The sequence below is a fragment of the Alligator sinensis genome, unplaced genomic scaffold, assembly GCF_000455745.1.
Source record: "Alligator sinensis unplaced genomic scaffold, ASM45574v1 scaffold983_1, whole genome shotgun sequence".
Taxonomy (NCBI): Eukaryota; Metazoa; Chordata; order Crocodylia; family Alligatoridae; genus Alligator; species Alligator sinensis.
Window position 1 is genome coordinate 1,260,128 of NW_005842015.1, and position 15,152 is coordinate 1,275,279.

The 15,152-nt window shown below is 41.6% G+C and overlaps 1 protein-coding gene across 1 annotated transcript in view; it reads left to right on the forward strand.

Moving 5' to 3' along the window:
- The window catches only part of OSBPL5 (oxysterol binding protein like 5), a 230,029-nt gene that overhangs the window by 105,407 nt on the left and 109,470 nt on the right, over positions 1-15,152 (forward strand). Inside the window, exon 2 of the mRNA XM_006022021.3 lies at positions 13,558-13,714. Within this exon, the coding sequence (XP_006022083.1) occupies positions 13,579-13,714 (136 nt within the window). The 5' untranslated portion in view covers positions 13,558-13,578. The remainder of the gene's footprint in view (positions 1-13,557; positions 13,715-15,152) is intronic.

Below are 15,152 nucleotides of genomic sequence, written 5' to 3' on the forward strand. Positions count from 1 at the left end.
GGGGGAGGGGGGGGACGGGGGGGATTGCCCCCCCCAACCTAGCAGCAGCCAGTGAGTGCCGGGCTTTTTTTTTTAAAGAGCCGGGAGGTTGGGCCTGGGTGGGGCAGCCATTGACAGGGCTGGGAGAGTGGGCGGGGTGTGGGTCCTGTCTGATTTGGAGATTCGGCCGATTTGGCAGCAGCCAAATCTCTGAATCAGATTCAGCTGAATCAATTTGGGACAGTGATTCAAATCATCGAAAAGAATCACTGTTCCCCGAATTGGCTGAATCTGAATCCAAAGCAAATACTAGCCACTTTTCACAGGCCTATCAGTTACTGTACATTGATTTAGTACCTGGTAATACAGGTACCAAACTTAATGCACAGTAACTACAGCTCATTAACAAACATGTAGATGTGCTCACTGTGAGTGAGAGAAGCCTTTGGCCTGCCAAGGATATTCTTTTTAAGCAATAGGATTTGAACTGTTCTAAAGCTTTTATAATAATTTCCAAACACACACTGGATTTTGTAAATCTGTAGAGATCCAAAAACAAAATGGCTGCTAAAAAGAGCTAGAATCCTGCACTCAAGAGTTAACTGTGATGCTCACCTGAATAATGACCAGAGCAAAATGGGATTGCAGGGACTCAGGTTTATTCTATCTCCAACTAGGGCTGTGCGAAGCTTTGATCCCTGATTCAATTCAGTGGAAATTCGGCCTGATTCGGTGGTCAAATCTCCGAATCTGAATCAAATCAGGAGACCCTTTCATCTCTCTGAATTGAATTGGAACCCTCTGAATCAATTTGGAGAGATTCGGAAAGATTTGGAGATTCACACATAGACACAGCTTTAAATGTTTTTTCTACATATCTCAAGGTATGAGGCAGCTCGTGAATGCTGTGATGCTGGGGTGGATGGAACATCCCACAGGAGCATGGGGGGCTGCCCAGCACGCTCAGCAGCAGTCCCAGAAGTGGACCAGAAGCACTTCTGGTCCACTTCTGGGTCTGCCGGGGAGCACATGGGGGGCCCCCCCCTGTACTCCCAGCTCAGTGACTGGTGCCTCCTGGGTCTGGGGTGGCCACCTGGGGTCCCCCCACAGGCAGTTGCTGAACCAGGGGGTACAGGGGGACCCCCCTGCATGCTCCCTGGTGGACCCAGAAGTGGACTGGAAGTACTTCTGGTCCACTTACAGGTTCACCGCTGAGCAAGGGGGGGCACACTCCTGTGGGATGCTCCGTGTGCCCCACCATCACAGCATTCACAAGCCACACCTGGTACCTTGAGGCATGTAGAAAAAACCTTTAAAGCTGTGTCTATGTCCAAATCACTGTTTCTCCAAATCAGCATCGAATCTTCAGATTCGGATTTGGCCAAATCAAATTGGAGACAGTGATCCAAATCAACGAATTAAATCACTGTCCCCGATTTTGCTGAATTCAAATCCGAATCGAATACGGCCCGTTTCACACACCCCTATCTCCAGCTTTGTGTCTTAAGTACAAAATGAGTTGATTTTTCAAGTTAAATGATATTTTTGCAAATTGCCAATCCTGCAAAGGTAAGTGGGGCTCTTTCCTTCCCATGCATCATCACCTCCATTGGTAATAAAGTCTTTGCATGGCAAATTCTATTGTGTATTTTGATAGCTGTACTGTACAGCTATATTCAATAAGTTTGTAATTGTACATGTTTTAAACATAAACAGCTATGCTGATATTGTACATGGAGGAATAAACACTAGCTCACCTTTGTGGCTGTACTGGCCATGTCAGACTAGAAATAATAAAAAAAACCTAACATTTTTTTTAATTACTCTGATCCCAATTGTGACATCCTTACTCCTACCAAATAATACCTTATGCCATGAGTTCTGTTCTTTGTTATATGAATTCTTAAACTGGACTCATCCCTTTGAAATCAATGGGTGTATTTGAGCAGTAAGGTTCTCTCAGTATCAGCCTAGCCCTAAATAAGAAGCTGTGATGTACACAGGCAGAGTCATATACAGATAATGATCTTTGGGACTGTTTCTCAGTATGCAATTACAAAGTACCTGGCATAGTGGATCCCTAGTCTCAGTTAGGGGTGGGCTTCCCTGTAATACAAATAAGATCTTGTTCAATAAAAAGGTGCCATTTTAAAAGGATGCTTTAAATGGAGTTGTTGAAAACACTGCATGGTATTAATAACTGTTAGTGGGTATAAATAATGTAGTACAGTGGGGACTGCTGAAGAGGAATCCTCCAGAGAACGGGTACAATGAATCAGAGATAATTTTGGAAGGGTTGATGCACTAAGGTTGTTGTAGTTTATCAGCTGTGCAGCTCATTAATATTGTTAATCAGGATTGGAGATTTGCTATTCATTCAAAAATCCACCTGAGATAAGAAGGGCAAAGGCTTGCTGAATAAATATTAGATGTCACCTTTCCAATGCACACTTCAGAGAAAATATAATTTCCCTGTTGAAAGGAATTATTAACATTAGTAATGACAAAAAGGGTCCAAACACTTCTAGCCTGCTTTTCTAGCTGAAAATGCTTTTGAATCAAGTACCCAGTGCTCTGTGCTTGAACCTGATCTTGTGTCCAATGAAGTCAACGACAAAGCCCTTATTTACTCAACGTAAAATCCTTTAACTTTAAACCAAGCCTTGTCATTCTCAAGGTATTTTTACTGACAGAAAAAGCATATGGGACTCAAGTGTCAGCCACTGAGGCCAAAGGAGGTGTTGCCCCTGACTTCATTAGCTGCAAAATCAGACTCAGAGTCATTATTTTGATGGCCCTTCAAATGTCTAGTGACTAAGAGTAATACCATTAATTCCAAGGCAAATAGCAAGCCAGTTCCCATAAGAGAAATGCTATTGCAGTAATCACCATTTCAGGGCATGCCTGTGCTGAAGTCAAAGGTGCGACTGTTGCTTATGCAGACTTACCCACATTAGCTTCAAACTAGCTATCTTGGTTACTGATAGCACTCCAGCTACAGCACCATAGAGTTCAGAGTGGGCTAAGTGCTTGATTATTTGCCTGGCTTCTCAGGTGAGGTTTGCAGTTTATGCTGACATCCCTGCTACTTCAAGTACACTGCCTGAACCAGGTAGTTTTAAAGCCAGCTTGGGTGTGCCTAAACAAACCTCGCCAACCATGGCTTTGCCAACCACAGTTTCGAGTGTCCACACTTCAGAGAAGGGAGGGATGGTAAAGTCTTAAAGTACTCCCCACAGCTCCCCTGGTCCTGCTCCCCTGGCCTCTCACTCCTCCGCACCCCACCAGCCTTGCTGGTGCCCCTCACTCCCCACCTACATCCATACCCCCTGCTCCTCCAGCCCTGCCGGTTTTGCCAACCACAGTTTTGCCAACCACAGGAACTTTTAGAAACCTAACCCCCATGGGGAAACTCATACATCATACCTGGACTGCAGAAGAAATGTACATTGTTTCCAAGTATCTTTAGTATCCAGAAATCTCATGGGTTTTCTAGGATTTCCATACCGTTATAGAGTCACACAAACAAGGGCCAACAAGGTTTGAAATACATATTTATGTTTCCATAACTTTGAATTTAGATTCCATACCACACACAATAATAATCAGAGAGTAGGCTTCCTCATGATGGCTAGTTTTGCACTTCCGTTGTTGTGGAAAACTCTGAAGGACCACACTTTATGTTTGAAAGATTTGTCTGATCTTGGGGTAACCAAGAATTTCAGGTAATGAGTTTTGGATCACCTGTGTTTGAAATGAAGATTGTGGATGTAATTAACTGTGATTGTGTTACATAGTCATTTGTAACCATTTATAACTGATGTAAACTGTGCCATTCTTATGGTACAAGCAGATGAACTAGTTATACCAAGTAAAAGGGATATGGGGACTTACCATGCCTTGGCTGCTCTGCAGTAAGTATTTTGTGTGTCCACTCTATCCCATGATAAATGGAGGATAAGCCAGGATAATTTATCCCTTTTCATTCAGAGATAAGCTGCTTGCTTTAGCTTTCACTTTGAACAAGACAGGTACAGATACACAAAACTTTTACTTAGAAGTTGCTGACATGGTAAAAGCATCCCCACTCCTTTTAACTAGATATAATTTGTCATTCCATACTCTGAATCTGTAATGCTTTATACGCATCTGCTTTGCAGTTGTGTAAACAAAACAATACAAAATGTAGAACCATAGTGATCTAGGTCACAAAAGTTTATGGCTATTAAATAAAAAACTCCAACCCCTCCTCACCATTTATGTTCTGTTGATATTTTTTGTCATAGTCACAATCTTGGAAATGCTTTTCAGGAACCCATAGAAATGTGCAAAGCAATAGCAATAATTGAGAAACACAATTGCATTATTTGTCCAGTCCTATTGGACTCTTGGTCATATGAATTATTTAAAATTGTTGAGATATCTGTCATGTGCGGATGCTGTAATGCTGTGGCCCTTGACAGCATGGTGCCTTATTGGGGTGAGCTGTGAAGAGGCCAAGAATATCTTAAACAATTGCCCAGCCTGAATTATCTGCTTCTCGTCTGCCATGCCTTGATGTTAATAGACTCTAGTCAGGAGATGGATTGCGGGTTCAGCAACTGTCCTCTGGGTCCACTGGGCTAAATCTTCTTGTGGGACTCCTTCGTCCCCTTACGCCCACCCTCCCCTCAGCCTGTTCTTAGCAGAACAGATGGAACGGCAGTCACCCTGTATCATTTCCACCCAACAGGGATCAGAAGCGCATCTATTTTCCAGAACTGACCTTCCACTTCCGTTGGTCATACTCAAACCAAGTCAACTTGTTCTGGGACAGTTCAGTGGCTTCTAGGGTCTTTTAACAGGTAAGTCAATCAAGCCAGCCAGCCTTCCAGCACTTCATCAAATAAATCAAATAGTCCAGTTATTCCGACTACCTAACAGCCCCTAACCAATACCCACTGGGTCTGATTAATTCTTCTATGTTCCTTGGGACAACTCAGTATGGTGAACTAATGCTCACATGGTTGCTCAGAATACATAAAGGCAATCCAAATTAATTTTCAGGCCTGTTCTGAAGAAAAAAATGGATCAGTGCCACCAACCCATCATGGGATGGTTTCTTGCCTGAATCAATTGAATCAGACAGCTTTGCCGGCCACTTTTCAAATGCAAACAATTAAACCCAGAAAGGGAAATAAACCAATATAGCCCTTCATGTCTTGGGCCATTCCTCAGATGAGTCCAAGCTGCCAAATTAACTCCTGGGTAGTTCCTTGAAAGGATAAATTAAACCAGTAAGCTTCACTGGCACCACGTGGAACAAATCAGTTTACCCCATTAACTTTCTTACCCCCACCCCAAACATTCACTGAACAGATGTCCATTAAGTCAAGCAAAAAACACCCTGCTTGGTGAGGGTCAGTGAAGGGACCTGACCAACTTTTCCGCCATCTGTCTGGTCCAGAGAGTGTCTCCCAGGACTTTGTTCCTTCTGCTTCCTCCAGGTGATGGTGTAGGATGCCGGATGCTCCTCCAAGCTCCCAGACTTGGAGCCTTCTCACTTGCCCACTTTTGACGTTGTTCCCCATGGTTTTGCCATGGCACAGCTCTGTGCTGTGTCTCTGCACTGCTGCCTCTCCTTCTTCTGGTCATGCTAGACTGCCAGATATCTTGCTGGCCCTGTGGTGAGCCCCAATCAGGAGTAAGCAGAAGCTCACAAAACGGGGCTCTCACCTTCCCTGCAGTTCCACTGCCAGTGCCATCCCTGCAGGAGAGGGTGAACCATCTCTCTTCACAATATCATTTTCTGTAGGCCGCTTTATCGATTTGCATTTTGATTTTTCAGTTGCCATGTATTTAAAATAAAGATCAAGTTTAGTCATTGGTAAACTAATGCAGAAAAGTAGCCACTCTAGGGGAGCATCTACATATACATTAACATGCTTAGTTAATATACTTTAAAACTAGTACCTCCATTGTGAGGGCATCTATATACATGCTCTGGGGGTGAGGGAGAGGGTGCTTTAATTAGAGAGCTGTTCTAATTAAAGTACCCAGAGTGTCTCATGTATCAGTGTGGCGGAACCAGGGTTTTAGCTAAAGCTCAGTCAATGAGCTTTAGATAAAGTGCCCCACCTCCATTTTGAAGTGCAGAGATGCAGAAACATGAGATGCGGAGGCTAGCTGGAGCGCAGTAACTACCATGCTCCAGCAAACTTGATTAACTGAGTTTGCTCCGACTCAGTTACAGCTCATCAGAGCAGCCTCCCTGCTCATGTATAGGCACCCTGAGGTACTAGGAAAATGCACATTAGCCTGCCTTAATGTGCATTAACTAAAAAGAATGGTTTTAAAGTGATGCTTAATGCGCAGTAGCTTATTTTAATGCACATTAGCTAAATAGCATGTCTTTTTAAGTGATTCTTTAATGTGCATTAAAGTAGGCTACTGTAGAATAGATAGTATTCAGCTACTGGAATGGTTGTGATTGTCTAAAATTTTTATTGTTTTCAGATCCATGTATTGTAATATAGGGCAAAAGAACAAAGTTCCTGTTTAAGGAAGCACATACACATGTGCTTATTTTATGTGTGTACTAGGACTTAACATGAAGTACATACTAAAGTGGTGTCTTGAACAGGGCTTCTTTTCTGAATCAGGGCTTGGAAGCAATTTGAGTAAAGCTTGATTTGCTGCAGATTAGGCATGGGTCATAAAAAATAGAATAAGCTGTGTAAACACCAGGGGAGAAGCAGCAGTGAACTGTCTCATCATTCTGGAGTATGCTGTGGGATCAATGGTATTCTACAGTATAGAGGTCTGAAGCTGAATGCTTTTATCAAGGGAAGTTGCAAATATAGTAGCTTTAAATGTATAGCTTTAGAGGTAAGTGAAATTTGATTTCTGCAGTTAGCAAGAGGACGGCCAGGGAGCTTGCTAAGTCGGAAATGTGTCCCTTGGTATGAGTGACAAATTGAATATGGTTTGTTAAACTAATAGCCTCTACACAACAATCAATTTATGTGTTAAGAGGTCTGAGAAAGTGGATGTAAAAGCCATTAAGCATTTATTTTAGTGACCCTTCCAGAGCAGCCATAATTTTTACTCTGAAAGGATACGAAAGAAACTTCCAGCACAATGTTTACAGAGAAAGTTCCAAACATTTTCAAGGCAACACACAGGATGATCATATATTTAATGATTGTATATACCCGAGATCTATATAAAGTGAATTACACTTGAGTGGTCTTCCTCCCTTTTCTTCGCCAAAACTCACACATGCTTGAAGTCAGACTGGGTAATAATTAACACCTCAACATGGGATGTCACTTGCACATCTACAGTAAGATTCACTGTGGCTGCTGGCTGGCTCCAGAATTCTATCATCCCATTCAGGAAGCTACCTTTAGGCAGATGCCCTGGGCTAGCCAGGAACTTGTCCAAAGTAACTGTGCATATGATTCATTCCCCAGTTTGATCGCATCCAGAGATGCCCCTGGATAGCAGTTCTGCAGGTTGACGGGTAGGTCCCTTTTCTGCACAAGATCTGTGTCCAGAAAGTTCTGTGGTTGTGAATGTCATTGGACTAGGAATTGTAAGGCTGTTAGCACTGTCATCTTCCTCTTTCTTATCCTAGTCCACACCTGCAAAGCTGGCTTTAAAAGTGTAAGCTAATGAAGGAGATCAGAGAGTAAAGGAAGGCAGATGCAAGGAGCAAAGGGAGGAGACGGCTGAAAAGTAAGGCATTTCCTTCCAGAAATAATGCTGGTGATGCAATTGAATGGTCAAAGGAAAGGGAGGGGAGATCTTTTCTGTTACTGTAAGCCAGTGGTTCTCAACTGTTTTAGACTCAAAGCATCTCTTATTAGACTCAAGGCAACCCTCGTAAAATGACAACTCTTAGCTTTCACTTGCTTTTTTACTATGAAAAAATAATAGAGCAATTCTTCTGCTGCAAAGAACCAGGAAAGACCACAATAGGTCAAGGTTTATCTTGTGAATCATATGTCGGTGTATGCATACCTTACAGTGCTAATATTGAGCAACACCCTCAAAAGGAACTTGTAACACCCTAGGTGCTGCGGCCCCTTGGTTGAGAATCACTGCCCTAACCCTAGCCTGGTACCATTGTGTTGTCAAGTTTATTGAATGCAGAGGTGATTCTTTGGGATCAAGCTATATGAGATACAAATAGTTTTGAATTGACTGTCACCAATTACCTGGTAATTCAACTAGTGCCCAGGGACCACTAAGCATTTATGACAAATGAGTACCTGTCTGTGTCCTTACTTGTAACATTAAGCCAGGAGCCTGTACTATATATAAACAGTAGGTCACATGTAATTACCATGCAATTACATGGTTTTTACAGTGAATTATTCTGTGGTTTCACTTTCTGATACCTGTAATTACCACTAAAATTTATATGACTGGAAGTTTGTTACATGAGTGAAAGTAATGTTGGGGTAAATACAGTGAACCTGGTATTTAGTTGATGTCAAATGTCATGGAATAGCTCCATACTGATTTAGATCAGCTAAGGATCTGGACCTGGATTTGAAGTGTTAACATTGACAGCTGGTTCTGAACAATACAATACAAATGTACTGGGAACAGGAAAGTAGACTCAACTGATCAAAAATCATTCTCAAAGGCTCAATTTTCTTTGGTGGTTTAGCAGTTTTGCTCATTTGGAAACACTTTGAACATCCTAGTTATAGAAAATCAGATTTGCTTGTATAATCTAACATGTTGAAATGTGACAGCAAATTGACAAATTTCTCATGGATATATCACACTTTGGATCCCAAGCTTGAAACATCAAACATGTTCTTCATCTCTGCAGTATGCATCACCTGTTTTATTTTATGCAAGTTTCTGCATCCTGCTGGCATAGGCTGATTGCTACCAAACCAGCTACTTCTTCTGTTGAGACTTATGATAAAATCTAATTTGTTCAGGATTTTACAAACAAAAGGATCACAAAAGACTCCAATGAAACTATAATATGCTGCTTCATTTATTTTTCTACAATAAAACTGTGTATTTTATCACATGGATTTTGTCTGTACATTTTGTATATATCTGCAAAACAGCATGTTCTGTCAAAAAGATACCTTTATTGAGGAAGATTTGCCTAGGGAGGCACTGTTCACTATATTACACTGTCCTTTTTCTAAACTGCAGATAGGTTCATGTTCCCTCAATTTTCTATCCTATATTTAGATGTTTTAGGACCAGTATCCTGAAGTAGAATTCAGAGACATTAAAAATTGACATACTGCCATATCCTTAGCTGATGAAAATCAGCATAGCTTCAGTGAAGTTGTAACACCTATGGTAATTTAAACCAGCTAAGAATCTATCCTGTTATTTTCTGACTTGGGAATATTCCGCATACGCACTCTATCAGGTTTATAAAAGCAGTAAATGCATAAGCTAACAATCTGCCGTTCTTTTTCAAATATGAAAAGTGTATCTCCTCAGGTTAATTGAATCAGGAAATGTCAGCTTCTTTTTACTTCATTTTCCTTTATTGATGCAGATTCTAGAGAATGAATGACTTCCGTGAATACAAAATACAGTTTAGTCTAATTTCTGAGAAATACTTAATGACCAGAAAGTGAGAAGGTTGTTTGAAACAAGACTGAAGTAAATCAAAGACACCCTTTCACTAATGCAGTTGGAAAAGTCTATGCCAGACCTTTAATTAACTATTTATAGAGATGTGCATATTTCCAATCTATTTTAAAACTGAAAATGACAGGAAGGAGACCTATCTACCCACTAGTTAGCACAAAGTACGGGCAGCATAATGTCTGTGCAGTGTCTAGCATTTACTGGGTAATTGTATATCAGCAACCTAGACAATTTAAAGACAGCCACAGAAATTCCAAACCAAAAGCTTAGCCTGATGCTTAGAGCGGATGCCTCCTGCCACCATCTTTCCTCCTGAGCAACAGAAAGCCATAAGTGCAGAGTGACCATCATGAAGAACAGCCTGCCTGTGCATGAGCAGCAGTCATGGTGTTCTGAATAGGTCTGCTGTTCAGAGCTGCTCAGCATTGATTGCTTTCTTTAGTTCAATAGGAACTGTGGGTATTCAGCACCTCTGAGTCCTACACAGGATTCTTCCTGGTTTCCCTCTTCATTGCCTTGTACCTAGTCATGAACCGATCTGTGAACTAATGCCAGCACCAGGCACCAGCACCAGGCCAGCATTGTCATGTTTGCAACTTCATTGCTGGTATTGTATAATCAGTTGGCTCAGATTTTTATTTTCTGGGTGTTTTGCTTGATCCTTTTCAAAAGGCTAAGGTAATAATACCAGGCAAAGGTTGAAAAGGAGTTTCTCCTTCTTTAGTTAATTATTTACTCTTGCCCAAGACCCAAGAGGTGGAGAACAGGCATACAACTCTCATTAAATGTTATATTGACATGTAAAGAGAGGACAACGTATAATGGGCAAGCTGAAAACAGTTCTCTTTATCAGTTCTGCCAATATTCTCTGAATTGCTCTTACCTCATGTTTATGGTCAAGAGAATTTGATGGAGAGCTAAAGATGCTCTGAGCTGCCGATTTAAGTAAAGAGCTCTTTAATTCATCAGGCAAAGACATAACAAGACCCAGTGACTAGAAGCAAGAGCTAGATAACTCCAAGCCAGAGATAAGGCATACCTTTTTAACAGCAAGAGTAATTAACCTGAGGAACAGCTTACTAAAGATGCGGTGGATTGCTGGACATCAATCATGAGGAGATAGCTTTAGCATGGCTAGGTTTGGCTGCCAAATGGGGCCGTATCTCCTCCAAATTAAATCAACACCCGAAGCTTCACACAGCCCTACTTTTCATACACTATTACCCAGTGGTTGTCCATAGTCAAATAGGACACCAACAGTCCTTGCTGCTGAGCAACTGCCCTCCAGTGCAGATATGAAGAAAGGCAGAGCATCATCATTATAACTATGGCAGTCTTCGTATGACTAACTGGTGTAAAATAACACATGAAGAAATCCTTAGTCACCCACTACATAGTGTATAGAGTCAGTAGACAAAGACTTTGAAAGTAAATGTATTCTCTTTGGCCAAACCAAATACACAACCTGATCCAGCTCCTATTCAAGTCAATAGATGAGATGAGAGCCAGATGGAAAAAAAAAAAGCATTAACATTTGTAACATTTCATAGCCCTCTTTTCATTGGGTGGATGCTGTATTACTGAATGGTTTCCTGTAGCTCTGTATGATAAAATTGGCCTGTCTAGGCCAATGCTATTTGGGGAGAAAATCCCACGGGTCTGCTTTTGATTAGAGCAGCTTACAAGCAGTTCCAAAGGTGGAAAGTTCAGATAGTCTTTCTGGGAAAAAAGACAGAAAATAGTTCAGAGGGTTAGCATTCTCAAAACAGTTATTTTAGCCAGGATTATTTTAAAGTATTTTCTATGAGATAAGTAAATAGACAGATTTTTCTTGTCCCCTTCTTAAAGTGGACTTTTATTTGATTTTTTTTTTTGTTCCTGGAACAAGGTATAAACTTGTGCAACGAATAGACCGGGATTGGTCCAGTTTGGGCCTGAACTGAAACAGTAGCTTGGAACCCTTTTGGAGACGTTTGGATCTAGACTTTGCTGCTTGACCCCATCTAAAATGGAGCCATTTTGTCTTCCCAAAGCAAATGCTGGGCCTGACTTTCCACTACCTCCTTTGATACAGTCGAAGTATTACAATAAGCAGCAGCTGTTTCAGTGACTCATTAGCATTTCACACCCATTTTGCAGAGACATATTTGATAATACTTGGTCCTTTTTAGAGATGTTCCAATGTCTGAAGCACTGTACTGATCTTACTCAATCTTCTGTTAGTCAAGTAGGTAAGAGAGATTTCCCCCTGTTGTGTGGGTGGAAAAACCAAAGGAAACAAAAGTGATTTCTCTATGTAAACCAGAGGTAACGCTAGGATTAAAAGCCAGGACTGTTTTTGGTCTTCCAGAACCTACTGTTTTTCCTTCCATAAAAATGCATGCAGTGGTTCATTTTAAATTAGGCTCCTGTAGCCTAAAATTGGTCCATGAGGGAAGGAAGGAACCATGTCTCTTACCTTTTTGACAGTGTAATGCTTGCTTAATAACTATTCTCCAACCAATTGGGTTGGTCTAATAAAAGATATCAAATTCACCCAAGGAACCTTGTCTGCCTATGTCCTTAGACCAACACGGCTACAACCCAAACACCAGTAATCAGTCAAAAAGCATTGTTACTTGTGCCATCTCCTTCATGAACCAGTGTACAGGTGTCAGAGACATAGCCCAGGTAAATGCAAGAGGATGTTTTCTCATTTGGGCACAGATTCTTACCCCCTTACTCTGTTTGCTTAGCACTACCTCAATCAGGAAAGCTGCATCCAGATGAGGAAAATAGACCCCTGTGGTAGAGTAAGATATGTGTGGTGTCAGATACAGGCTGATACATAGTCCACCTGACACTGAGGACAACAGTCCCCAGTGCAGCCAGTATAACTGAAACCAGTGTCTAGGCTTATGTCTCTTACAGGCTGAGCCAAGAATCTGGCCCATTTTTTTCTTCATAACGTAAAGAAAGGGGCAAGCGTACAGGCTGTGTTTGGGAAACAGTGCCCTGAAGCTCCACTGGGCTTTTCCCGAGATCTATTTCTCAGGGTAGCAATTCATCCTCTTGGAGGAAGCATACCTTGTATTCCCTCCTGCAAACCCTGCAGGCAAAGTGAACTCCCCTTGCTGCTAATTAGAGCTCTGCTTCCAATCGCACGTCAGGGAGACAATAGAGCCTAGAATTCAGGAACAGTCATAATATCCAATTGTAGTGGATGAGAAAGGGCTGCTTGTCAGATGGGTATAAAAGAAACCTTTAATTCCAATCAGGATAATCTAATGCATTAGCTGACCAGTGGTAAATAGCACACAGCACTGCCGGGCTCTCATATTAAAAAGCAGGGAGGCTTTCCAAAAGATAAATGTGGTTCTGTTTGGTGGTTCTATGGTGAAGCAAACCTTATCGTATTGATCAAACCACAAGGCTGATCTAAAGAAAATGTGAAGTGGCTCACATGTCCTGTAGTAAGAAACTGGGAAGGGGTGGTACTGGCTTTTCTTCACTAGTTCCCAGCAAAGCTGATATTGCTCTTGTCACTGGATTGGCAGCTTTTCTTCCCATATTTACCATGGACTAGATTTTGACTTCAGTGACAGCAGCCAAAAAAACGTAAACTCCACTGGCATCAGTGGGGTTACTATGATATAAAGGAACACCAGAAAGGTAATTCAGCTACTGTGCTCTAGTAACCATAATTCTTGACATTATCTCCAGAGCCTCATGGATGTTACCTTGGCTGGATTCATGAAAGGCTCCCCACATGGCCCCAGACTTTGTGAATTGTTGGGAGTCAGCAGAGCAGTAATTGTGGCTTTGTACTAATATAGCAATATTTTTGGGGGCTTAGCATTTTTTTTTTAAACTTGGCACTTCGGATTAGGGAGCTTTGCAGCAGCAAATTCAACTAGGTGTGAAACTTTGATTTCCTCTGTCTTTGTATTAACTGTAATTACTTTCCCTGCCTTTCAGAAAACCCCCACGACTCATGCCATGAAGGAAGAGAATTTTCTCCGCCGCAGGTTCTCTCTCTGTCCTGCTTCATCCACTCCTCAGAAAATTGACCCTCGCAAGCTGACACGGAATCTGTTCTTTGGAGCTGACAATGAGATCTACCCGCTCAGCCCAGGTCAGTTTGCGCTGCATTGAATCAGCATGTGCCCTTGCACCACTTTGCCTGAATCTCAGTGCAACACACACACGAACAGTACAGCACTGTTAAACCGGCCCTTTGGGTGAGTGAGTGCAGATGAATTTAGCATGTCTGCAAGCAGCAAAGACATAACTTGGTGTGGAAGCAAAAGCAGGAGGTGCTAAAACTCTTGCAGCAGGTGGACAACCCATCCTACAAAGTCCTAAGAGACTTTGGAAAGATGCTACAAGCCCTCAACATTCATTCATTCAAGGAAGTGGAAGGCCATTCACACCTCAGAGATGGGCCCAGATCTAGCTAAATGTTGAGCTAAATGGCCTAAAACTTTAGAAAGAGGGTGATCTGGGGTACCCATTTCAGAGAACCTTTAATTGTTTGTCCTAAAAACTGGGCCTTTTTAAAGTGTCAAATGGACAACCATCATTTTTAGCCACTTTTGAAAACAATGTTTGTCATGTACATTTTTGGCCCTCTTACATATGTAACAAATTCTCTTTCTCCAGTGCTAATATCTTTAGCATTTTTTTCCCAGTAATGTTGCCCAATTGCAATAAATATACCACTGGCTTCAAGAATTTACAATACTTCCTTCAGGGTTAAATTAAAATTGCTAGCGACCATCTGTTCTGAAGGAAACAGAATTGACTGTATTGTTGTGGTGTTTCCTGTATGTAGTAAACACTCAATTAAGAGCAGTTTTGCTGATTGCAATCTGGATCAGGTACTAGTCTGTAAACATGTGCTTCAACCTATGCTGAAGGTGAAATCACAATTTTGCAAACTCAAATTGTGGTTGTCACTGATAGGTTTAATAATTAAACCCACAGGTGCCTCTGTGAATTGTTGCAATTCTGATATTTCTGGGAAAGAGGTTAATGCCACTGGCAAAAAAACAAAACAGTATTAGTACTTCTACAGGATCCAGTAGTGCTTGGTGTTTTCCTAATATAGAACAAAATCAAATCTGGAACCAAAGAGTTTATAATCAAAACTCAACCTTTTCAGGAGGCTTCTTACTTTCAAGTGCCTATTTTTGGATGTCCAAGTGGAGTCAACTTGGGCCTAATTCAGGAGAGCTGAATTCACTAGAAGCAGTAAATGCTCACCACCTTCTGAAAATTAGTTCAGGGCTAGCACAAGCTGAAGACATAAAGCTTGTGACACCCAGAATTTAAGGCCACTTACAAAATGTGGCCACAACTAAAAATGCTCCACTTAGATGTCAGCAGCAATGGCAGTGGTAATGGCAGTCCTTCAATGCGAGGATGATGTTCTTCCAGTAAATAGGGAAGCTATCAGTGAGTCTGCAGCTGACTGAGGAGGCCATGTGAGAGCTGCATGTTCAGTTGTAGATGCAGCAGATAGTTGTGGGAAGAAGGAGTAGATTCTGGTGATGCCAGATCACAGCTCTTTC